This window comes from Panthera onca, chromosome D3, assembly GCF_046562875.1.
Source record: "Panthera onca isolate mPanOnc1 chromosome D3, mPanOnc1 haplotype 2, whole genome shotgun sequence".
NCBI lineage: Eukaryota > Metazoa > Chordata > Mammalia > Carnivora > Felidae > Panthera > Panthera onca.
The window spans coordinates 22,313,170-22,338,032 of NC_138350.1; the positions used below are offsets into that span (position 1 = coordinate 22,313,170).

At 51.0% G+C, this 24,863-nt stretch overlaps 2 protein-coding genes across 6 annotated transcripts in view; one reads left to right on the plus strand and one right to left on the minus strand.

Annotated features, from left to right (window-relative positions):
- Positions 1–570: 570 nt before the first annotated feature.
- On the minus strand, positions 571–9,339 carry NEFH (neurofilament heavy chain). Of its 3 annotated transcripts, none has more exons than XM_081790732.1 (5): positions 8,355–9,339; positions 6,318–6,517; positions 5,218–5,342; positions 2,225–3,338; positions 571–1,969 (listed from the first exon to the last, which is right to left on the minus strand). In XM_081790732.1, exons 1-5 carry the CDS (start codon positions 9,226–9,228, stop codon positions 1,169–1,171), a joined length of 3,114 nt encoding a protein of 1,037 aa, XP_081646858.1. In that variant the 5' UTR covers positions 9,229–9,339; the 3' UTR covers positions 571–1,168. The 3 variants fall into 3 exon arrangements, with proteins under 3 accessions (XP_081646858.1, XP_081646857.1, XP_078291454.1); XM_081790731.1 differs by having other exon boundaries at positions 2,123–3,338; XM_078435328.2 differs by having other exon boundaries at positions 571–3,338.
- A 9,764-nt stretch (positions 9,340–19,103) lies between these two features.
- The window catches only part of AP1B1 (adaptor related protein complex 1 subunit beta 1), an 83,960-nt gene continuing 78,200 nt past the window's right edge, over positions 19,104–24,863 (plus strand). Inside the window, exon 1 of one of the 3 annotated variants that reach the window (XM_060612792.3) lies at positions 19,104–19,280. In XM_060612792.3, the coding sequence (XP_060468775.1) occupies positions 19,117–19,280 (164 nt within the window). In that variant the 5' untranslated portion in view covers positions 19,104–19,116. The remainder of the gene's footprint in view (positions 19,281–24,863) is intronic. The other 2 variants (XM_060612793.3, XM_060612796.3) reach the window with 2 other exon arrangements.

The following is a 24,863-nucleotide window of genomic DNA, read 5'->3' on the forward strand; positions in this document are numbered from 1 at the left end:
ATCAGAATCAAGTGAGAGTTGGTAAAGCATGTACTTTCCCAGGCTTACCCCTCAAATTTTGATTCAATGGTCTACAATGGAAACAAGGAATCTACTTTTTCTTTTTTTAATTTTAGAGACAGTGTGCCTGTGAGTAGGGTGAGAGTGTCAGAGGGAGAGAGAATCTTCTCTCCTTCAGAGGGAGAGCCTGACATGGGGCTTCATCCCATGACCCTGGATCATTACCTGAGCCAAAATCAAAAGGCGGATGCTCAACCGAGACATCCAGAATCTTCATTTTTATATGGCTCCCAGATGATGCTGATATAGGTGATCCATGAACCACCCTGTGAAACCATACACCAGACCACTTATCTACAAGATCCTAAAAATAAAGCACATTGCCTGGCACATGATTTATGCCAGGAAATAGCCCAAGAAAGGCCACATTAACTGGTCCCATACCTGCATGAGACCTCTGATGCTTACTCAGTCCTCTGCTGTCTTGAGTGTGACATCTAGACTTCCCCTGGCCCTGTCCCCCAACCTGCCTGGGGAAAGAGAATAAATAACAACAGAAACATTTTCATTTTATAAGCACTTGGTTTTATTGCACAGAAGCAATTGAAAGTGAACTCCAGTGGAAAAGTGCTCCCTGGCATGATTCAGTGGCCAGTGCACAGCCCCACCTGCTCCAGCTCTTCCAGGATAGAGAGCTCTGGGCAAGGGCTCGGCCACTCCTTTGGAAAACAGAAGGCATTCAGGAATAAGTTAAGACATCTCAAGCATTATGTGTTTCTAACTGCTCATTCATTATTGCGGTCATCTGTCAGTTGCACATACAGGAAATAAATGCACTTATTTGGAAAGGAGGGGGTCAGTTTGTATACTCAAGTGTTTACATGTGGCATTCGGCGTATATCACATTCGGCTACATAAGCTATCATAACATAATTGTCCATCGCCTGGGGAGGGTTTGGGGTGTGGAGTTGGGGGGTCGGGAATACCCTCTCTTGCTAACATATTGCTAATAGAAATTTCTGTTTGGTGAAGGAGGGCCCCATCGTCTAAGCAGAGTTTCTTATATAAAGAAAAGGGAGAAAAACATGAAAATTTGTTATGTCAACTCTTGAGCTCCCAGACCCTCCTGAGTTTCTTTGGCTGTTCTGGATAGTCCTTTCTCCCTGCCTTACTTCTCCCCCTTGGAGGCCTTGTCTTCTGTGGCCTTCTCTGGAGGCCTGCTGTCTTTCTGGTCTGTGCTAGAGGATTTCTCAGCCTTTTCCGTCTTGGCTTTGCCAGGTGTGGGGGCCTCCTTGCCAGGCTCCTCTTTGGGTTTCTCTTCAGGCTTCTTGGCCTCTGTGGTCTTCTCCTCCTTGGCATCTTTTTTCTCAGGTGCTGCTGGTGTCTCTTCCTTCTTTGGCTTTTCTGGCTCCTTCTCTGCTGCTTTGCTGGGTTCTTTGGCCTTGGCATCATCTGGCTCCTTCTTGGCCACCTCAGCCTTCTCTTTGGGCTTGGCCTCCTCCTTCACCTTGGCAGGAGCCTCCTTCTCTGGGGTCACTGCTTTTTTCTTATCTTCAGCCTCTTTCTTGGCTTCAACCTTGGATTCTTTGGGCTTCTCCACAGCAGGTTCCTTCTTTTCCTGGACCTCAGACTTTGGAGTCTCCTTCTTGGGCACCTCATCTTTCTTGCTGTCCTTCTTCTCCTCAGGTTTTGGTGTGGCTGGAGCTTTCTCTTCCTCGACCTTCTTCGGGGGCTCTTTGACTTTCACTTCCTGGGGTTTCTCTTCCTCCTTCACGGGGGACTTTGCCTCTTCCTTCTTTGTGACCTCTTTCTCAGAAGCCTTGGTCTCCTCCTTCACAGGAGATTTCACCTTCTCTGGGGACTTGACCTCCTCCTTGACAGGGCTTTTTGCCTTTTCAGGAGATTTGATGTCTGCAGGGGACCTTTCTTCCTCCTTTGCTGGGGTCTTGGCTTCTGGGGACTTGGCCTTCTCAGGGGATTTGGCCTCTTCCTTCACAGGGGACTTGGCCTTGTCAGGGGACTTGGCCTCTTCCTTCACAGGGGACTTGGCCTTCTCTGGGGATTTGGCCTCTTCCTTCACTGGGGACTTGGCCTTCTCAGGGGATTTGGCCTCTTCCTTCACAGGGGACTTGGCCTTCTCTGGGGACTTGGCCTTCTCAGGGGACTTGGCCTCTTCCTTCACAGGGGACTTGGCCTTCTCAGGGGATTTGGCCTCTTCCTTCACAGGGGACTTGGCCTTCTCTGGGGACTTGGCCTTCTCAGGGGATTTGGCCTCTTCCTTCACAGGGGACTTGGCCTTCTCTGGGGACTTGGCCTCTTCCTTCACAGGGGACTTGGCCTTCTCTGGGGACTTGGCCTTCTCAGGGGATTTGGCCTCTTCCTTCACAGGGGACTTGGCCTTCTCTGGGGACTTGGCTTCTTCCTTCACAGGGGACTTGGCCTTCTCAGGGGATTTGGCCTCTTCCTTCACTGGAGACTTGGCCTTCTCTGGGGACTTGGCTTCTTCCTTCACAGGGGACTTGGCCTTCTCTGGGGACTTGGCCTCTTCCTTCACAGGAGACTTGGCCTTCTCTGGGGACTTGGCCTCTTCCTTCACAGGAGACTTGGCCTTCTCTGGGGACTTGGCCTCTTCCTTCACAGGGGACTTGGCCTTCTCTGGGGACTTGGCCTCTTCCTTCACAGGGGACTTGGCCTTCTCTGGGGACTTGGCCTCCACTGGGGACTTTGCTTCTTCCTTCGCAGGGGACTTGGTCTTCTCTGGAGACTTCACCTCAGTTGGGGATTTTGCTTCTTCTTTCACAGGGGATTTAGCTTTCTCAGGGGACTTCACCTCAGCTGGAGACTTGGCCTCTTCCTTCACAGGGGACTTGGCCTCAGCTGGTGATTTTGCTTCTTCTTTCATGGGTGACTTAGCCTTTTCTGGTGACTTAGCCTCTTCCTTCACTGGGGACTTGGCCTCGGCTGGGGACTTAGCTTCTTCCTTCACCGGGGACTTGGCTCCAACTGGTGACTTGGCCTCCTCCTTCTCTGGAGATGCAGCCTCTTCTGCTGAGGGAGATTTTGTTTCTTCTTCTCCTCCTTCTGCTTCCTCCTCCTCACCCTTCTCCTCTTTGGCCTCTTTCTCTTCTTCTTCAGTCACTTCTTCAGTCACTTGGATCTCCTCTGTCTGTTCCTCCAAAATCACAGTTTCCTTCTCTGACTTTTCTACCACCTTGATCTTCTCTTCACTTTTGACCTTTATGTGAGTGGCTGCAGAGGGAATTTTGGGGAGTGCTTCTGGAAGGGAGAAAGGACTGGGACCAAAGCCAATCCGACACTCTTCGCCCTCCAGGAGTTTTCTGCAGAATGGATAATGGAACACATTATTATTATTAACTCAGAACAGATCGATGGATTGGGGGTCTTCTTGAGTTACTCTGAAGGCCCATAGAATCCAACGGTATGGACTTTGGTGGAGGAAGGAATGTGAATAGTGGGCACTTTGAGACCGGAAAAAGTCACTTGGCAAATCATCCCAGGAACTACCCAGAATCTGCACCCCAATGGCACTGGGGTTTTATTGCAGCTAAGTATGAAACTTATAAAACAACCTCCCCTAACATGCACAAAAACATGGTCCTCAAGAGAGAGCACCTGCATTAACAAAAATTACATTAATTGTCCCTCAACTAAAACATTTAAGAGGAAGATGGGAGCCTGAGCAAACAATTCCACATTTATAAATTTGTGATTAACAGGTCTCAGAATATACCCATTGGAATGTCAAGGGTCTCTTTTCACCTTATACTCTCATTCTTTGAGTTTTAGGAATAGGGAGGGGGCAGCAGTTTCTACCCTTTCCTACTCAGTAGATATGTGACCTCAGCCAAGCCACTCAAACACTTTAAGCCTCAAGTTTCTTCATTGGCAAAAAGAGGGTCACTAAGAGTCCCTACCTCAGAGGATTGTTTCAGTGAGATAATGAATAAAAAGAACCTGGCAGGGGCGCCTGGGTGGCGCAGTCGGTTAAGCGTCCGACTTCAGCCAGGTCACGATCTCGCGGTCCGTGAGTTCGAGCCCCGCGTCAGGCTCTGGGCTGATGGCTCGGAGCCTGGAGCCTGTTTCCGATTCTGTGTCTCCCTCTCTCTCTGCCCCTCCCCCGTTCATGCTCTGTCTCTCTCTGTCCCAAAAATAAATAAAAAACGTTGAAAAAAAAAAAAAAAAAAAAAAAAAAAAAAAAAAAAAAGAACCTGGCAGTACCTGCCTCACAGTAGGTATAGGGGTTACCCCTAGAGACCAGTGCTTTGCAAATTTAACAGCATACACATCCCCCAGCGATCTAGTTAAAATGCAGATTCTGATTCAGTAAATCTGGGGTGGGACCTGAGAGTCTGACTTTCTAACATGCTTGTGGAAGATGCCAGTTGTGCTGGTTCATGGACCACACTCTGAGCACCAAGATTACAAACTAGACCCAAGAGGTGAGAAGTAAAGCCAGCAACTGGGACAGGTCTTCAGGGGGTCAGCCTGCTCTTTAGCAAGAGATTGCTAAATTGGGAGGTCTCATGACCTTCTCCTGGCTACCATTTCCTGAGGGCTTGCTCTGTGACAACCCAGCGGTACTGAGATCCGCTCAGGAACTGGATTAGCACCTCCTCCTGACAACCCAACAACAGTACTGTTATTATCATCCCCATTTTATTTCCCCGGAAAACCAAAGCTCAGGGAGCTAAAAAACACTAAGAGAATTGTAAAGGCCCCTGACAACTGAAATATCTCCCTTCCCTCCAAAGCAGACCTCTAGTCAGTTGGATTTGGGGAGGGATGAGGAACATTAATCCTCTAAATCACTGTCAGAATGAAAATAAGCCACTCTCAAGACTTATTTCTCTTAGAAATCAGGATGATGGTTGCCAGGGCCAGAGGAAGGGAGGAAAGGGCAGTGGGGAGTTATTCATTATCAAGCACAGGATTTCAGTTTGGGAAGATGAAAAAAGTTCTAGAGATAGATGGTGGTGACTGTTGCACAACAATGTAAGTGTACTTAAGGCCACTGAACTGTACACTTAAAAATGGTTAAATAGCAAATTTTGTGTTATACACATTTTACCACAATAAAAAAAATTCTTTTTGCTAAGACAGGCAGGCCACCTTGCTGGGAACTTGAAACTCAGTGCTTCGCTTCTCATAAGAACGCAAGGGCTCCCCACCATCCCAAAGGCCCCTGGCCCACCTCACCTGTAAGCAGCGATCTCAATATCCAGAGCCATCTTGACATTGAGCAGGTCCTGGTACTCTCGGAGCTGGGCTGCCATTTCCCACTTGGTGTTCCTCAGCTCGGTGTCCAGCTGCTGGATGGCTTCCTGGGGAGGAGAGGTCACACACACATGTCACGCACCAGCCAGTGCCTGGCCTTCAGCACCAGAGAAGCTGGGGCAGACTGTGCAAACCCAAAACAGTTCAATCTAGCCAGTCTCACTGGGGCCATGCTGTCAAAGCTGTGGCAGCCTCATTCATGGACATGGAAACCAGCTGAAGCAAAAATCCTGCCGTGTATGTATATGACCTCAACCTGGGGAGTGGTCTCGAATGAAACACACCAGGAATGATGGGTGACGTTTTACAGATCTTTTAAGCTTAGAAAATGCTCAGCAGGAACACAGCCTTGTCTGCTTTGGCTCCCAATGCTCCCAAGTGCCTGCCAGATAGGGCTGAGGAAGCACCCGCAGCTGATGACTGAAGCAACACACAGAAGCAGGTTAAATACCAGTGGAAGCTTCTCCCGTCCCCAGGCTCACTTAGCCCTGCTTAAAGTGAAACATTATGGCTGATTTTTATTGCCTCCTTTCTGCTTTCTCCGTTCTCTAATTTATCCACAATCACCACAATCACCATACTTGCATAATACGTTCTTTCAAAGTGTTATTTTCTTTTGCCAGTTGTCTTTAATGCAAGGAATCTGCCAAGGCCTTCCCCAGGCTACGCTCACTCCCAGACACTGTTTATTATTTACCAGATGTGCACTGTGACTAAGACCCTGCTGAGCAGGCTCACACACAGCTCATGAAAAGTTTGCCCATCTCTTTAACCTTTGCAGAGCAAAGTGGGCATTCTTTTTTTTTTTTCTTCATTGCATTAAAGGAATTCGGATTCAGATAAAGCAGGTAACTTTCCTGGGGCCACTCAGCTAGAAAGACACAGTGGTACCCCTCATATGTCTGACTGACTCCAAGGCCCATGGTCTTCACCACCACAACCCTGCCGAGAGAGGGGCAGTGACTTGTTCAGGATAACCCAACCAGGTAAGGTAGTCTGGTCTCTGCTCCACCCCTGCCCACCTGGTAGGATGCGATATCGGCCTGATGACGGTCCTCCAGCTCAGAGCGTTGCCTCTCTAATGAGTCCTTGGTGCCTTTGAGCGCCTCCAGCTCTGTGGTCCTGGCCTGTAGCTGGCGCCGATACTCAGTTATCTCCTCCTGTGCTGAGCGCATGGCATCTGTGTTCACCTTGGCTGCCTCTGAGAGTCTGTCCAGCCTCACTGGGGAAGAAGGAGACAAGGAACAGAGTTAGACACACCTGGATTTGGATTCTACTGATCCAAAAGGTGACACACGTGGGTTGAGGACCTACTGGGTGCCTGGTGCCATCTTGGGTTCTTAATCCACCCTATCCTTTGTGATAGGCAAATTACTACTATCCAAGGCCACCTAGCTAGTAAGCAGTAGAGCTAAGATTCAAATCTAGTGTCTATCTGGTTCCAAAGATTAGATTGTCTCCCCCAATTCAGGATCTGAAAACTCATAAGGCAGAAGAAGCCCCCAGTTCTGGTCCTAATACCCAGTTCAGCTCCCCAGCAAGGGCTGGCGGTGCTAGTGTTTAAATGTGAAACTTGGCGTACAGGGCTTAACTCTGAGCATGTGGCTGAACAAGTTAATAAGCCTGTGACCTTTGGAGGTATAAAGGTGCTATGAGCTACTATATAGCCATAGCCCCTTTCTTGCAGGTTTTTGTCTCTGTAGAACCCAAGGTCACCGCAGAGCCTGGGGCCCATGCGCCATCTCCTCTGTCCCTTCCCCCACCTGGCTGTGCATTCTCTAGCACAGGAGTCCCTGTGCCAAGGACAGCCACACCCTGGCCCCTGTGAGCAATGGGCTGCTGGTTCCCAGAAGATCTCTCAGGATCAGTGGAGGTCTGGAGACTAATCTACATCTCCTGAAAGTGAATATCCTGCATCCCAAAATAGTAACACCCAGGGCCTGAGTCGGGAGGGTGGACCAGGGAGAAGGGAAGCCAGTTGGATGGGCCAGAAGTCCTGGGATGGTTTGTCTATGTGAAGGGCAAAGCCCAAGAGAGCAGAGAGGTTTGCTGTGGGAGGTGTCTTGCTGCAGAGATGGGGGAGGGGAAGGTTCTGCCACTACAAAGGAGAGGAAAAGTAATGGGAAAAACCATGCATCTAAGTTCTAGCTTTCCTGGCTTTCCCTGCTAGTGTTGGGCAAAGACTTAGAAACCATCAAAGTGGGTGAGGACCCTTACCCATTGTGGATCACAGACCTGTTTGAAAATCGCTGGAGCCTCTGCACCCTCTCCCAAGAAAAATGCAAAAGTTGTATACAGAGTTTCAGGAAGGATCATATAGCTCCCCTGAGTAAGAGGCTCAGCTGGTCAACCGCCTCCCCTTTTAACCCCCAAAGAAATGAAAACCAGAGAAGGCAAGTGTTAGTCAAGGTCACCCTGCAGGTGCTGGGCACAGCTTCGGAGCTGCTGCTGCTGCAATCTAGCTGACTCAGAGCATCATGGAGTTGGGAGGAGGGGGGAACTTAAGAGGCTCCCAGCTTCTCAAGTGGAGAGAGGACATTAAGGGGCCACCTCAGCCTCACATACCCATTCGCTGAGGTGATGATCCCTCACTGGGGAGCAGCCTAATAGGAGTCTGGAGAATGGGGTCCCCTGCAGGGTGCAGGCAAGGGGGATGGGCAGTGTTGGGCAGGGAAGGCATGTTACTTTGAAGGGCAAAGAGTCCTCAGTGCCTGTGACTGGAAGCCGTCACTGCTTTGGAACTGTGTTAGGAACCTGATGGAAAGGGGCCTCAGAGTGGGGTTATCCAATCTTGGGCGGGGGACAGAGGGGATCCAGAGCTTCAGGACAGCTATAAGGCCCCTGGAGGAGGGCAGCCAAAGGAGAACCCAGAGCTGCAGGGAAGGGAAGGGGGTTATCTCCAGAGACCCAGAGTGAAACTGTCGTTTAACTAAGGGGAATGCACTTTGCAGGGGAAGCTGAGCAGTACACCCTCCAGCCCTGCCCCCTTCACCCTGGGAGTCCACCCTGCCAGGCCACCAGGGGGCGCCCCCCGCCCACACCACCGCGCGCCTACAAACCTCGGAACCACTCCTCCGACTGAAGCGTGCTCTGCACCGCGTGGCCTTCGAGTTGCGCGCGGATTTCGCGCAGCGCCGACGTCACGTCGCACTTAAGGGCGTCGCGCGCCTCGGCCTGCGCCTGCGCCTGCGCGGCGCCGCAGCCCTGGATCTGGCCGAGCAGCTCGCCCACCTCCTCCTGGTGGTGACGCCGCAGGTAGCCGCACTCTTCCTGCAGTGCTTGCGCTTTCTTCTGCAGCTCGACGCGTGCCGCCTCAGCCTCCTGCGCAAAGCGCGCGAGTGCGCGCGCTGCCGCCTCAGCTTCCTCCCGCTGCCGGGCCTCGTCGTCTAGGCGCTGGCGCACGTGCGCGATGTCTTCCAGCAGGTGCTCCTGCTCCAGGCGCAGCTGGCCGCGCGCCGCGCCTAGGCGCAGCACTGCACCGCGCATCTCGCGTACCTCTCGCTCATACAGCTCGCCCATGGCGGAGCGGCCCGCCTGCTGCTGCCGCAGCGCCGCCGCCTCGCCTTCCAGGCTGCGGTTATGTGCTTCGAGCTGCCGCACCTTGTCGATGTAGCCTGCGAAGCGGTCGTTCAGCGCCTGCAGCTGCTCCTTCTCGCTGCGGGCTGCCGCTGCTGCCACCACGCAGCCCTCCGGTCCGTTGCTCAACGTATCTAGCGAGTCGGTGCTCGAGGTGGCTCCTGCACCGCGGAAGCGGCCCGGCGAGGCCGATACGGAGCTCACGGATGTCCGCGCCCAGGAGTGGAAGCCGCTGGATGAGCCGGCAGCAGAACGCGCTCCGCCCTTGCGGGCCAGCGCGTAGTGCAGGCTGCCGCCTCCATGTAGCGGCGCGAACGGGGCGCCCAGCAGCGCGTCCGCGCCGCTGAAGCTCATCATGGCCGGAGCAGGTGCGGCCGCCGGTGGAGGGGGAAGCCCGAGGCCGAGACGGGGCGGGCGGCACTGCGGCAGCACTGGGATGCCGGCCTTTTTATAGCAGCCCGGTCGGGTCCAGCCCCTAGGCAGTTGGGGGGGGCGGGGGAGGAGGGCCCCGCCCTCTCTCCCTCCTCCCCCGCGGCCCGGGTCCGGCAGCTCCGCCGCAGTGAGAGGGGCGGGGCAGGGGGACTCTGGATTGAAGGGGAATGAATCAACGCGACGTCAGAGGACCACCCTGAGATCGAGTTAGGGGGTAGAGGACTCCTGGAGTGGAATGGCGGGGACCCCTGGGTGCGAGTCCGAAGACCCTGCTACTGTGTTCGGAAACAGAAAAGGGGTCCGAAATGGGGAGATGACAAGGAGTCCTGGTGGGAATAGGGGCAGGTCGCCTTTGGGATGGAGTGATGGATGACTCTGTAGTCAGTAGGATGAGGGGACCCCTGAATGGGGGGGCACAAAATTTTCCTGAAAGTTAGGACCTTCACATAGGGGGTGTAGCGTGTCTGGAGATGGCCCAGAATAAGGGAGGGAGCAAAGTAATCCTAAATGGACTCATGATGGGTGCTGCAGAAGGTAGAGATAGAAGACTCCTGAATGGAGGTACACTTTTTCCCTAATAGCTTGGGACCCACCAGGAGAGGCCTCAAGAAACTGCAGCCGGCTGCGGAATAGGGGAGGGGGACTTGGAGTTGGGAAGGGGGGCAAGGCTACCCTGAATTGGGGGTATGGGAAACACTTCAGAAGATGGTGAAAGGGGAGCCCAGATGGGAGACACAGTGGTCTCCACAGTATAGGAGGAGGTAGGCTCTGCAGCTGGCCCCAGCAAGGGGGACCCTCAGTGAAAGAGGCAGAGGATGCCATGAATAGGCAGGAGGAACATGGGCTGTGTGAGAGAGAATTCAGGCCAGGGTCTGCACACTGAAGTCAGCTCCACAGTTTGCTGGCCAAATGACCTTGGACAAGCTGTGTCCCCCACCCCTGATTTTCCTGTCTGTACCAAGAGGGGGCCCTGCCCTGGGACAGGCTGCAACTAGAAACCCCCTCCCCCCCCCAGCTTTTGCTTTGTGTGTGTGTGGGGGGGGTGTCTCTGGCTGAACTAGGAAAGGGGACCCATATACTGCCCGTGGATATGGCAGCTGCTTTCGCACAACTAGGAAGTCCATCTTCCCTCCACTTCGACTTTGTCATCTCTCCCCCACTCCCACAGCAGAGAAGTGGGTGCGGCGATAGGCATCCCTTTTCGCCCCCAGCTAAGTGGTGGAATGCTTTCAGGGTACCAAAATCCCTCACCCCCATAAGCCCTAACAGAGGGTCAGATAGAAAAGGGGTCCCTGGAATTTGGGGTGCCCTGCAGCTGCTGGTGTTCTATGACTTTTTCTTGGGCTTTCATTCTCATGTGAAATTCCTTGGGAGTGGGGGCAGGCTGCGTCTGTCGCTTCAGCACCGAGGACAGGGTCTGTTCTTTCTAGGGGGAAAAAGGGGTTAATCTCTGCCTTTTCCTTGGGGGGGGAGGGGAGGGAGGTATGCGTATGTGTTATGCAGATGAAAACCGAGGAGGGGGCGGTGAATAATCTGGCGGGGTCACTCTGGGAGTCAGGGACACAGCCCCTTGATCTTCTGCAAGGGGTTCCAGTCCCATGTTTTCTATGATGTTCTCCCACTTACACACACCTGGGCTGTCCCACTCCTCCTTTGATAGCTGAAAGGACCCCCACAGTCTTTTTCTGGGAGGGAGCTTTAAGCCTCTCCTCCCAGATCTGAGCGTCCCTGAGGCACTTATCTCAACCCCCACTACACTTCCACTTTACACTGGTTTTCCTTTGGTGGGATCCCCAGGATGGAGACAGATAGATCCCCCCAGAAAAGACCTCTGCCAGTTTGTTTCCCCTTGCCCTCTGCCTCATTCCCAGACCGCTGGTTCTAAGCAGACCCTCAGAGATGAAGAAGTGATGGTGCTGTCCCTTTAACCATGTTTTACTGGAAGGAGAGTGCGCCTGGGAGGAGCAAGGAGGGGGAAGGGAGTTTCTAGTTTCGAATGGAAGCAGAACATGATGAAGCATTTTTCCCCCCATTTAAAGATCCAGTCATGAGTCTGTTTGCAGGGGGCAGAGGGGCTGGTTTGCAGTCGGTGCTGGGAGGATGGAGGTGAGTGTCTGGTCGAGGCTTCTGAGAATGGCATCTGGGGGGCTTGAGCAGGGCCTCCATGCTCTCAAGTGGCTCCCCATTTACTTGTCATTCTGCTTGGAACTTTGCCAGAAGAGCCAGACTCCTTTGAATCTTTTCAGTCATCTGCATAATGCAGATATATCCTCTGCATGTGTAGGATGTGCAGCTGACAGCAAGGGAGAGTGGTGAGAGGGGCTGGGTAAAAGAGGGGAGGGGGCCAAGATGGATTCTATCAAGGTCAGGGCGTTACAACCATGGGATCACAGCTGCCTGTGGATTCCAAGCAAGAAATCCCAAGCATGATTTGTGTGGTTGGAAAAATAACATGAGAGTGGGAACCCTGAGTTCATTATTCCAAAGGGCCCATTTGACTCACATCTAGGAAGCCATTTCTGGCCTCCTTTACCCCTGCATTTAGTTAATTATCCTCTCTGAGTCTTTAGTGCTAATCTACCACACTGCACTTAACCACTCTATGTTGTCATTGGTTGAATGAATGAATGAATGAATTCCATCAGTTCTCCAGCCAAACTTGTGGTCTAAAAGGAACTAAAATGGTTCTGTCCTAAGTCCTTGGGCTTCACATCTCTTTCACCTTCCTCCCCTCAATTTTTACCATTTGGAAATGAGAACAACATAATCATCCATCCATCCATCCATCCATTATATGTTTACTGAGCACCTACTGTGTGATAGGCACACACAAAACATGGAGGTTACAGAATCCCATAAACCTCTAAAATTGTCTCCCTGCGACAAGAATCCTCAAGTCCTTCCCAAATCCTAGTCCAGCATTTCCTAAGGCACCTTCTTGAGGATGATAAGTGTTCCTCCAAAAGGAGAGGAAAAGAGGAGTTTCATGGCTAAATGAGTTAAATAGGGCTCCTGGAGCTTGGACTGGCAATGAACACTGAAAATCTCCTGAGGTAGGTGGAGTGTGCTGAGTTGCCCAAGCCTGTTTGACCATAAGTCCTTCTTGACCCCAAGTGTCTCCCATGGTAGTCCACACTGAAGGACCCACTCAGAACACCCCTGTGTTCTTCCTGGGCTGCCGTCTGGGCTCCTTTGGATCTTGTCTGTTTTTCTCAGACAAAATCACGAAAAATAAAAGAAGGACATTCACTTAAAAGGACATAATGAAACATGAAAAATGAATAACAATTTTTTAAGTAAGCTCTACACCCAATGTGGGCTTGAACTCACAACCCCTAGATCAAGAATCACACATTATCCTGACTGAACCAGCTAGGTGCCACTGAGAAACAAAATTTTAAAAGACTATTGCAAAATACAAAAATATTTGAATGCATTTTAAATGTGTGTACATTCATGGCAATACTGCAAATAATTGACTTTATTTTGTGGATTGTACCTAAGCACTTACCTCAAAGTCATTTGTTCATAGTATTACACATTTTTTGCTTGCTGATTCATCTCATTTAGCATCACAGTTTTTCCTTCATTAAGAGAGGTATCCATTTCCAAATACTAGGATGCATATTTGTAACTGAGTTTTGTATTGCATTGTGAAAGCCTTCTACTCTGTTGTTTGTTCTTGGCATATTGCCACATGACCACTGATAGGCATCCCAAAGTTCTATGGGAAATGTGGGTTCAAGACTGCACCACTGGGGGCGCCTGGGTGGCCCAGTCGGTTAAGCTTCCGACTTCGGCTCAGGTCATGATCTCACATTTTGTGAGTTCGAGCCCCGCATCGGGCTCTGTGCTGACAGCTTGGAACCTGGAGCCTGCTTCAAATTCTATGTCTCCCTCTCTGTCTGCTCCTCCCCCGCTCATGCTCTGTCTCTCCCTACTTCAAAAATAAGTTTAAAAAACATTTAAAAATTTTTTAAAAAGACTGCACAACTGTATAGACCATTATAATGGCTGCAGTTTATATTATATACAAACGGGAGCACTATGTCAATGGAGAAATGAAACCAAACTGTCAGCTAGTTGATGAAATCAACAAACTATCAAACCAAACTGCCAGCCAGTTTTTTTTTTTTTTTTTTTTTTTTATCTTTTAAGGAAAAATTGTTTCATGGCCAGTTAGTTATGTGGTAAAAATGCTTGTAGCAAAGATGCTTGGGGCAAAACTATCCAGAACCCCTGTGGACCATAAGATTAGTGCTCTTCAGGAACAGGGCTTCAATGTGAAGGATAAAGCAGCGCAGTTCTCCATGAACATCAACCAAACATTAATGTCACTCACTTCATTCATTCAGCATCTATGGGGTTAGACCCTGTGTTGAGCACTGGAGACTCTAAAGAATGAGACCTCAGTAAGGGGGAATCCTCCCCTCCCCCGCCATGTATATAGCAAAGAGAACTCAGCCACCACTTTCTCCTTGGTACCTCCTCAACCCTTGTTCACTAGGCAAGGATCATTGTTGCTATTTTATAGATGAGTAAAGTGAGGAAGTCAGTTGCCTGAGTTAACCCACTGATGAAGCAGAAGTGAGCCCAGTGTCTCAAATCATCCAGAACTAAACTGGTGCTGGACACACAGGGTGGAAACTCACTTCTCTGGCACAGTAGGGACCCAGATGGCCTGAGGTTGAAGGAATGAGTATCACCCAGAGAGGGGACAGGCCAGGGTTGGAGTCTGGCCTCTGATGGGTCATTCAACTGAAAGTCCCTGTGACCTGTGACCCAATGTCAGCACATCCTTTATATAAGGGCTCACTCCCAACTTTGGCATCCTGTACCACTGTGTCACCTCTCTGGAGAGCAGCATGTGACCATTGTTTAGGGGTGCATTTGCCAAACTGTTCATTCTCTTCCTCCTTTATTTTTCTCCATAAAATGTGTCCCTTTTCCCACATTAAATATTGTATGAAAATTGTAACTGATTTAGCACTTTGTTAAAAGCGAAATGACAGGGGCGCCTGGGTGGCGCAGTTGGTTAAGCGTCCGACTTCAGCCAGGTCACGATCTCGCGGTCCGTGAGTTCGAGCCCCGCGTCAGGCTCTAGGCTGATGGCTCGGAGCCTGGAGCCTGTTTCCGATTCTGTGTCTCCCTCTCTCTCTGCCCCTCCCCCGTTCATGCTCTGTCTCTCTCTGTCCCAAAAATAAAAATTAAAAATGTTGAAAAAATTAAAAAAAAAAAAAAATAAAAGCGAAATGACAAATCACATACATAGAACATACTGTGTGTGTGTGTGTGTGTGTGTGTGTGTGTGTGTGTGTGTTGGCATCAGATGTAAAATCCATCACCAGCTATTACTTAATTAGGGTTGTGTTTTATTAAATGACCTTTGTTTGAAAACAATAATTTATAACAATTTATAACAACAACAAAAAAGTGATATAACATGGATAGTTCTACTCTCTTATCTTGTTTTCTTCCATGGGTTGTAAGCTTCATAAGGGCCCAGATTTTTGTCGGTTTTATTCACTGCTGCCTTCCTTGGCACTTGGAACAATAGCTGGCATATGGTAGGTGCTTAACAAGTAGTTGTCCAATGGCTGAGCAGTTCTGTCTGACAGGCTAGTAAGAGCCTATACATTTCAGCACCAGGAATCTGGACAGCTCCCAGGCTGCCGGGCTCTTCAGGCCCCAGTAGGGAGGAGGGAAGGGGAAAGGGGGGCTTGAAAACGTGCCCTGTACACCGCCCTCACTCCCCCACCCGCCCTCGCCCCCGCCCTCAAGCTTGGAGCCTAGTGAGCCCAGCTGTGTGCTCAGTTTTGCTGGGGCTACAGCCTTGTCTATTCCGCTGCCGTCTCCCTCAGTATTCCTTTTTGACTTCAGCAATTTTTTGCACGTATCTATGAAGATTGCTTCTCAGGTTTTGACTAAGATCAAGTATATAGACTTATTTAAAAAACTAAGCATTTCTCTTTCTCCTTGTCTCTCATCCCCTTCATCGTGCCCCCACATTCTCCCCTTTCCCTGTCCTTTATCCACTTTTCCCCTTTCATTTTCCCTGTTATCACATCCCTCTTCCTTTCCCCCAATTTCTCTGTCCTCTTTATCTCTGCCCTCTTCCTCCCCCCTCCTTAGAGATGTCCCATTTTTTGCAGGGCTTGATTTATAGTAAAGGGAGGCAGCCTCCCTTCTCCTACTCCTTTTATGAAGGAAACAAAAAACGGAACTACGTGCAGTTTTGCCATAAGCCTCCTCCTCCTAGTGTCCACCCACAGGTTAACCACCAGGGAACCTGCCTGCAGCTGATGAAAGCCTGCAGCAGGCCTGCCTGCCCACTTGTCTGCACCCTGGGGTGGCACCAAGTGGGAAGCAGAATTCTGCTGCAAAGGTCATGGGCTGGTGGGTGGATTTACTGATCCGCCCCATGTCCCCTGCTCCAGTTCCCTTTGTGGGTAATCATAGATGAATGATTTGGGGCTGTGGTTCCTAGACTAGGAGTGAGGTGATTCATTGGGCTTTCCTAAGGGACCAGTTCTAGCAGCTGGGTGAGGTTTTCTGTGTTACACATGCTGTCATATTCTTGTAACATAGAGCAAGAGGCTAAGCAACAATAGGAATGAAGGCTCTTAGCTAAAGAGGGGAGGAGGTGCGTCTGAGTTTACCTCTGGCCTTGCTCATCCCTGTAACCCTATGATGTAGATAGATACTGTTACTATCTCCACTTCATGGTCTGGGAATTGGAGGCCAAGAGAGGTTGGGTGACTTGCCCCAGGATACACAGCTAGAAAGTGGCGGAGCTTGGATTTGAACTCAAGTCTAACGGATTCAATTGCAGCAGGTATAATGAACTACGGGATTGTGCTACCACCTCTCACGTTCATGGGAAGGCCCAACTAGGTTCCCATAGGACCACTGTTGTAGAAATGGACCCAACACTCCCAGTTCCATCACAGCTGACTGGGGCTTTGCTCTGGGCACTCCTTCTGTAACCTTGGGGGAAGCAAGGGGCATTGAGAACTGGCATTGTCTCTGGGGGAGGAGGCTTTCCAGACAGTATAGTCAGGAAGTTAAGATGACAGCCAACTCAGCCTTCTGGATGACCTGACCAGAGGAGAGACTGATAAATAGAAAGTGGTCATGGAACCATAATTGATGTTCACAGTGAAGATCTGGAGTCATCAAGAAAACAATTTTGGCAGCCTCCATGTGGTGAGCACCTGCCTGCTGTGTGCTAGCCACCTACATATGTGGTGTCTGCAACAACTTCACTAGATCTGCAGGGTATCCTCTAATACAAAGTAGAAGATCTAGGTCAGAGAAAGTAAGTGACCTGCCAAGGTCACAGAGCAAAGTAGTGGAGGGGCTGTGGCTCACACCTAAACCTCCTGTACTTTCCAGTTTCCACAATGGGTCTCAGGAAAAAAAAGGTTTCAGTGATGTTTCATCTCTTTATTCCAGAAGAGAAGGCAGCACATAGTAAATTTTAGAAAGATTATATGCCAATGAGTTTAAATTGGGGCTCTGGGGACTTGAGGGGAGAACTACCAGTTGATAAAAGGTCATTCCTTATGGTCGGTGTTAGCAGGTAAATGAGGCATTACTGGGCTTTAAAAAGGCCCCTGCAAGTGGGCACAGCCCTGGGCTTGGTGGACATGAAGCTTGCTTTATTTGGGGGCAGCCGCCTCCTGGCCTGTCCCTCTGCAGTCAAGCTGCGTGAAGACACACGGGGACCACCCAAAAGCACCAAATGCCAGCATGGAGGAGACATGCCAGGAAAGTTTCTGAAACCTCTTCCTCTGCCCTGAGCCAGGCGCCTAGGGAGGACCTGGACTGGGGACTCAGTTACACATAAAAAGCTCTGCCGGGTGCCTGACTGCTTCCTGGCTTCTGGGGAGATTAGTGGTGGAGGAAGGAGGAGACAGAGCTGAACTTGAGGTCTTTGCTCTTAGGGGGAATTAGTGGAGATAATGTGCTTTTTATTAAAATTTTAAAAATAGTTCTGCCCCAGTGCTGGTCACCAATGCATATTCCCAGGCCCACCCTGATCTTCTTGAGTCAGAATCTTTGCTGAAGGTCCTGGGGATGTGCATTCTATGCCAGTGTCCCTAGAGCAGAACTGCCTCTGGATCTGTTCTCAACCAGCCTACCAAGTTCACTGATTCAGCTCCTGCTCTTGCCTTTTATATACATTCTCTCATTATGGTGTCACATCCACTCTAAGAAGCTTTGGTAACAAAAGTGAGGCCTGGAGAGGCTAATCCACTTGCCAGGCACAAAACTTCACAGTCTGGCTCTAGATAGCCACCCTGTCCTATCTTCCTGTCTGTTCACAACTAGATTTTTCCCAGGAATGCCTTCTTGCTTCATCGCTCCACTCTAAGCCTTCCTCCATCTCCATGTGCCTTATGCCCTACTCATTACGTAAGTGTATGTCCTGGGTCCTAGATGATGACATGTGCTGGAGTCCCTGGCACCTGTGTCTTCTGGCCTGTGGGTGCAGGGAGTGGTCCTTGCACCTGGGGCTCAGGATGTGTGCAGTGGGTGAAGCAGCTGTGGGGACATAAGTACTTGAGGCAGAGATGGAAGGACACAAGCATGTTCCCTCGTGGTGTCTTTGGAGGGGGCAGGACTGGATGGAATGGACAGAGAGAACTGGTATGCCCTCCCCTGCCCACATCCCTCTCTGTCCAAATCTCCTCTGCCTTCCAGGGCTGCCTCCATGGAATTCTGGATTCTGCCACATTCTCTTTCACCATGAGCTTCTTGTCTGAAATCCTTTCCTTCACTCCAGTAGTCACTCTTTACCCTTCCTTCACATAACTCCTTTCCATCCTTCAGCTACTTCTTGTTATCCACTCCTTCAGCAGCTTTCCCTAACTGCCAAAGTTTTGATAGCTGCTTCCTTTGGGCTTCCACAGTTCCTCTCCCTGTCCCTCATTCTAGCCCAACACTATCCTAGAGGGCTGTTTATATGCTCCTAACTGAACTGTGAGCTCCCCAAGGGCAAGAGCCATCTCTACTCAATATTGCTTCCCTAGGATCTGGTATTAGAGTATTAGCTCAGTGAAGTTTGTTGTATGAATAAATGCCAATTGGTGGTGACTTTAGAGTCTGTAGACACTGCAAAGTCTCTACTCCACTTTATGAATCTAATTATAATACATCTTGGACTGCTTTTCACAAGCCAGAATCCAAGGAAGCCAGGCTAGAGAAAGGAGGAAGAAACTGAGGTCCAAGTGGTCAGTGACAGGTCTGATTCCGAGCCAGTACTTTCACTGCAGCTCCCAGCTGCTTTGTTTCTGGTTCTACGACTGGAGCTCCTTGAGGACAGGAACCAAGTCTTGGACATTATTTCCTGGCTTGGCAGGGCAGTTTGCCTATTACCACAAATATTGCCATTTACTGGGTGCTTACAAGGTGCCAAGCCCTTGATATGCATTTTTCCCACAGTTTGCAACTCTCACAATATACACAGGGCAGGAAGGTACAATTATCCCCATTTACAGATGAACAAACCGAGGAAGGTTAAGTAACTGCATATTTATCAATGTTTCTTCTAGTTCCTTTCATAAATTTATCCAGGTCCCACTGCGGCCTCACCAGACTTGTCCTCAAACCCACTTTCCAGAGCAAGAAACCGAGGTTCCACGACTACAGCTGATTCCTGTGCCTCCTGGATGCTTGGCCCACAATCCGACTTGAACGAATCGCGCAACAAGCGCCCTCTGCAGGCAGCGACGGTGACGTCTGCGTCACGTTCAGCCCCGCCCCTCGGCGCCGGAAACGCCCGAACGCTCCCTCCGGCCACGGAAGATTATGGAGCGCTCCTCCCAAGGCCCGGGCTCGGAGAAGCCGGGAACGCGACGTTCAGCCCGCACCCGACTTCCCGGCAGCCTTAGTCGCCGCGGCATCGGGTCAGAGGCATCCCCAGGGACCAAGGGAAGGTGGAGGCGGCCTTGGCTGCCGTCGTCTCCTTCGTTGTGAGTAACGTCCCCCCTACGGACGCCGCGGGGCGTCGGGGAGGGCCAGAAGCCCACCCCCAAGCAGAGGAGGCGGGGCTCTGGGAGGGGTTCCTGCTGCAGAAGCTCGTCCCTGGGGGACGGTGCCACAAACGAGGGCACCCGTGCATCTGTGAGCAGCACCCTCCCCCTCCTCAGACCTCAGTTTCTGCACCTGTAAAATGGGGGCTCGGGACACTTCCGTGACTGCAAAAAACGGGATTTCGTCCAGTATTTTCAGAATTCCTGTCACCAGGCAGGCACCGAGAAATCAGAGCTGGGTCAGGCTATCCCGTGTGGCCGCGCAGAGCCCTGGGATCTCCTTCCCTTGCTGCATTAGCAGTCCTGAGACAGAAGAGTCCTAGAGGTTGGGGACTAGCCCCTTCCTGGTGGAGCAGACACCCTGCAGCCTGGGATGGGACAGACATGAGACATGGCCATGCAAGTAACAAGTAATAGTGTTAGCTCAGATTTACTGAGCACTTATTGCGTGCCTGGCTTTACACGAAGCTCATCACATGTGCTACTTCCACTTCGCCACAACCCTGCCTGGGAGGTACTGTACTTGCCATCCCGTTGAATGGAGGAGGTATTTGGGGCCCAGAATCACAGAACAGTAACCAGTCCAAGGTTACCCAGCTAACAGGTGGCTGGAGCAGCGGTCCACAGTCTTACCCACTACACTGTTCTGAAAAATGTTTGATCTGGAAGGCAGGATGGCAGACGGGGAAAATGACAAGGGCCTGCCAGTATTAAGTATGTGTCGGGTGCCGGCCTAAGGGCCAGCATCCTTTATACCGCTGACAGTGACCCTACACTGTAAGTTTCGTTATTTCTACTTCACAGATTAGACTCAGGTCACCTCACGTGTCTCAGGTCACACTATTAAAAAAACTGGGACTTTCGGGTTCATTGATGGTGCATTCTGCCTGCCTGTATATCGCTCCTACCCCACTCTCCTCTGAGCCTCAGTTTCCCCTTCTGTGAAATGGGAGGTTTGGGCCAGAAGACCCTGGACATTGATTGTTTCCTGAGCTCACATTCTTTGACTTTTAGGTAGCATTGACATGATGTCTAGAGTCCTGGGTTTGTTCCCAGTTATCTGCGACTTGGGAATGCCTTGGCCAAGTCCCCTGCATCGCTGAGCCTCAGTTTCCCCTTCATAAGATGTAGAGACTAGACAATCCTAATTGCAGTGGCACCTTCTGGCTTTAATATTTTATGACCGTAGATGAAGAGACAAGTTGAGGTTCAGCAAAACATGCATCTCCTGAGAATTTCTAATGAATGCAAATCTGCCACTTCACTCAGAACGTCCCGGTGCTAGACTTCCAAGGACAGATACTGTACATGGGTGAGGGGGAGCAGACACCTCCAATCAGGGGTAACTTCTGGGGGAGGCTTACTCCTCCAATGGTACAGAGCCCACTGCTGAGGTCAGACCAACCCAAGGCTGAGTGCTAGCATTCCCACTTCCCCTCAGAGCACCTCGAGCAAGCGACCTCTTCTTTCCATGCCTCAGTTTCTGAATCTGTAAAATGGGGTGCTAATAATACCAGCTTCATTTGAGATTTGGTGGAAAACATAAGCAAAAAGACAACCGCTTCTGGCCTAGAAAACCCTCAAAAAACATCTGTCTGCTGCGCCATCCTGGGGCTGGGAGAGTTCCCGAGTTTTGGACCCTGCCACCCTCTGCCCCCTGAGACCAAGGTGGTGTTAGGGGTGAGGGAGGAGACGCAGGGTCCTGCTGAGTCAGCAGGGGACCCAGATAAGAGATATAGGCGGCCCCGTCCCTAATACTGCTAGTGTAGGCTGCCAGGTCTGATGGTGGCTGAAGTAGCACTAACGGGCATTCCTGCATGTCCCTGGCTGGCGGCAGCCCCCGGGGTGGGGCAGAGGCCGTCTGAGGACAGAAGAGGCAGAGGAATGGTGTCAGGACTGCTGCATTGTGTGCCAGGGGCTGCAGCGAGGTGCGGGCTCGCGGTTGAAGATGACACAGCTGACGTGCGTGCTATGCTTCAGGCTTTTATGAAGTGCATTCATATCTCGTGTCCCCAGGACAGGGCTGTGTGATATAGGACAGGATTCTCCACCTGCAGTATAGAGATGCTACTCCTGGCCTGTGAGTGAGCTACAGGGGGCCAGGAGCCCTCAGAACTGTGTGTAGGATTGTGTGAGTGGTTGTCCAAGAGGTGCAGGACCCCAAAATGCCAGAAGTTCTCGATTTAGGAGTCAGAAGAACTGATGTTAGTAAATGGCATAGTGTGACTCTGGGCAGGCAGCTGAACCCCCCCGCCCCCCAAACCTTATTCCTTTCTTCCTCTCTTCCATCATCTGTTCAACAAACATTTCTTGAGACCTGTTCCAGGCCCAGGCCTAGGCCTGTACTGGAAATACAGCCACAAAGACAGGAGTCCCACCTCCTCTTACCACGAACAAATAAGGAACCAGTTTTATAAGGGCTGATAGAAGGGCAAGTCCAGGGGCTATGGGAGTCACAAATTGCTGTTCCTGACCCAGTATGTTGGGGGGGGGGGGCAAGTTGGGGAATCAGGAGGTGAAGCCTGGTTCCGTGTCTATAGCCTCGGGCAGGTCACTAGACTTTCTGAGCGTCAGTTCCCTCCACTTTCCCATACGCTCAATGGCACCACTTTGGGGGTGGAGTGAGGATGGAGGAGGTTAAGGGTTCCCCTTTGTAATAGGCCAGTGGGGAGAGAATTGGTGTGGGACTCGAGGATCTGGCCTCAGTCCCCTTTCTACTTGGTCTCACTAGGTCACCCCAAACACCTCCTCAGGGCCTCAGTTTGCTTCCCACACAGAGAGGGAGCCTGGCTGCCCAGTCTTCCACGGGCAAATGCACACGGGCAGTGGGAGCTCCAAGAAAGGTGAGCAATCGGGGAGAAGGTCCCAAAGGAGGTGGCATCGCTGAGGCCTGGAGGGTAGCAGAGGTTGTGGGAGAACCACAGGGGTCCCTGGCAGAACCCCCGATGTGATGGAGGAATTTAGGGGTGGGGCCTTGGGTTCAGGTAGAAGGGAGGGGAGGAGCGGGGTGGTCCTTGAGCTCTAGCTTTCACTGACTGGTGGAGTTAATGACAAAGAGCAGGGCCTCTGAGTCAGGTGAGCCTGAGTTTCAAGCCTACCCATCATTGCTTCATGAAATGCCCTTGGTGGGACACCTGTGTGGCTCGGTCGGTTAAGCATCTGGTTTTGGCTCAGGTCATGATCCCATAGTTGGTGAGTTCAAGCCCCTGCTCCGGCTCTGTGTTGACAGTGCAGAGCCTGCTTTGGATCCTCTGTTTCCCTCTCTCTGTGCTCCTCCCCAGCTCTCTCTCTCTTTCTCAAAAATAAATAAGCATTAAAAATTGTTTATAAAGGCCCTCAGTAAGGTTTTCACCTGTCTAAGCCTCAGTTACTGCCATCTGGGAAATGGGGATAAGATAACCCATTCATAAAGTTTTTGGATATTATATGACTCCATTTATGTGAAATGTCCAGAATAGGCAGATGTATAAAGAAGAAAGTAGGTTAATGGTTTCCTTAGAGCTGGAGGGTTGAGGGAATCGAAGGATGATTGTTCAGGAGCATGGGGTTTCTTTTTGTGGGGATGAAAATGTCCTGAAATCGACTGTGGTGGTGGTTGCACGACAATATACTAAAAAGCATTGACTTGTACACTTTAAGTGGCTTAATTGGATGGATGGTGTGTGAATTATATCTCAGTAGACTGTCACAAAAAACCAAAAGGTTGTTGGGAAGATCCGATGAGATGCTACATGCCAGCACATTGTAGGTGCTGTCTGAATGTTAGCTATCACTGGCACTGTTTATTCCCAGTAGCAAGTCCAGCCCTCCCTCAGAGAGGGCTGATAGACTCCAGGAGGAGGGGAAGGAGCCTGACCCACCACCGGCTGGCTAGGGGCCCAAAGCAAGGCGCATAACCTCTCTGAGCCTCAATTTTCTCATCTGTGAAATGGGGTGATTTTCCAGATTTTGGCCACCTCTTGAGACACTGTGAGGTTCAGATCAGACTGAGTTTTGCCAGATACAGACACAAGGTTGGATGCATCCCCACTTAGGCAGAGAAGGGCGGGGAGATTGCATGTTCCCTCTCTCTGCCCGAGGTGGGACTGGCTTCACCCATCCATTCGTCTTGAGTACTGAGTGCAGATTGCATTTAAGGCACTGGGCAAAGGATAGAGCAGGGCTGGCAACAACCAGAGCCCTGGACCTCAGAGGAGCCTGGGTGGAGGGACACGCAAGGGTCTCCCAGGCTAGGATTGATCAAGCCGTCATGTTATCATTCTGGGCCTCAGTTATCTGTGAAAAGGGGAAAAATAGTGTCTCCTGGGTGAAGCTGAACTGAGGCTTACAGTGACTGGCCCAGTGACTACACTTAATACGTGGGAACCATTATTATTAATTGCTATCATTAATATCATGATCAAGTGCCTTTTGTCACCCCATTTCAGCTATCTTGTTACATGGTGAATTGTGTCAGGTCTCCATCTCTCCTGTCCCTGTCCTAGATGATCAAGTCCCCCAGGTCAGGGCCTAGATGCCCCTTCCTGGTACTGTCCTTTTCAGACCCAGCCCTGGGGCTTGAAGAAGCTTCTCCTCTGTGCAGCCCCAAGCCCCCTTCTTGCCCCCTTCCTTTAAGACCCTTTTCTCTGGACCTGCAGGTCTGGCCAAGCAGGGAACTGAACCCCTCTCCTTCCGCCCAGCTGCAGGGTAAGGTCACCAGGCCGCCCCCTGGGAGGCCTTTCTGGGCATTTTGTTCTCACTGCGGCTGGAGCTGAGCTAGAGCAAGCTGAGCCTGGCTCAGCGTCTCCTCCCACATCCCTCCCTCTGCAGAGCTGTAAGCCAGGCTGGCTGGCGACTCAGCCAGGGCCGCAGCAGCATCTGCAACATCCCTGTTGCTGTGGTGGATGGAGGGCAGGGATAGAGGGGTGTGCTTTCCCTTGCTGGGTGCTACTCTCCACTCTGGACCTGCACTGCCTGCTTTGCAGCTCCCTCAGAGTGCTCTCCCCCAAAACTGCCTGCTGACAACTCCTTCCCCCTTTTTTCCTGGTTCCCATCTGCAGACAGCATGGTTGTCTCAGGCTACAGCCTGCCAGGCACCTGGGATAATGAGACACGTTGTGTATTGAGAGTAAGGTCAAGGTCCCACCACAGCCCTACCATGAATGGGCTGGGCACCTCAGAGTGGTTCATGGAATCTCTCTGGGTCTGTTTCCCCATTTGTACAGTGTGAATGATCCTGAAAGTGTCGGCACTGACATCCATCCTTCTGATTTCTTTTTAACTCCCCCCGACCCTGAACCTTTTACCTTGAAACTAGGTCTCCTGTGTGACCTCAGCAACCAGGCCAGGCAAACAGGAGAGAGCTAAGAAAGGGTGGGTGATGGGGGTGGTGGAGAAGCCAAGCTTTGGAGCCTGCAACCTTGGGCTGGACTCATCTCCACCACCCCCCACCACCCACCCCCACCCCGGCCAGTCCTCACCTTCCTGAACCTCGTTCTCTTCATCTGTAAAATCAGAAGAGTCAGACCTGAGTTATTGGAGGTG

Excerpts from the sequence above, each read along its gene's own strand:
- NEFH (XM_078435328.2), bottom strand. The coding sequence starts at position 9,228 with ATGATGAGCTTCAGCGGCGCGGACGCGCTGCTGGGCGCCCCGTTCGCG. Across the intron at positions 6,518-8,354 it reads GTCGGAGGAGTGGTTCCGAG|TGAGGCTGGACAGACTCTCA; the intron begins GTTTGTAGGCGC and ends CTTCTTCCCCAG. Across the intron at positions 3,339-5,217 it reads ATTGAGATCGCTGCTTACAG|AAAACTCCTGGAGGGCGAAG; the intron begins GTGAGGTGGGCC and ends TCCATTCTGCAG.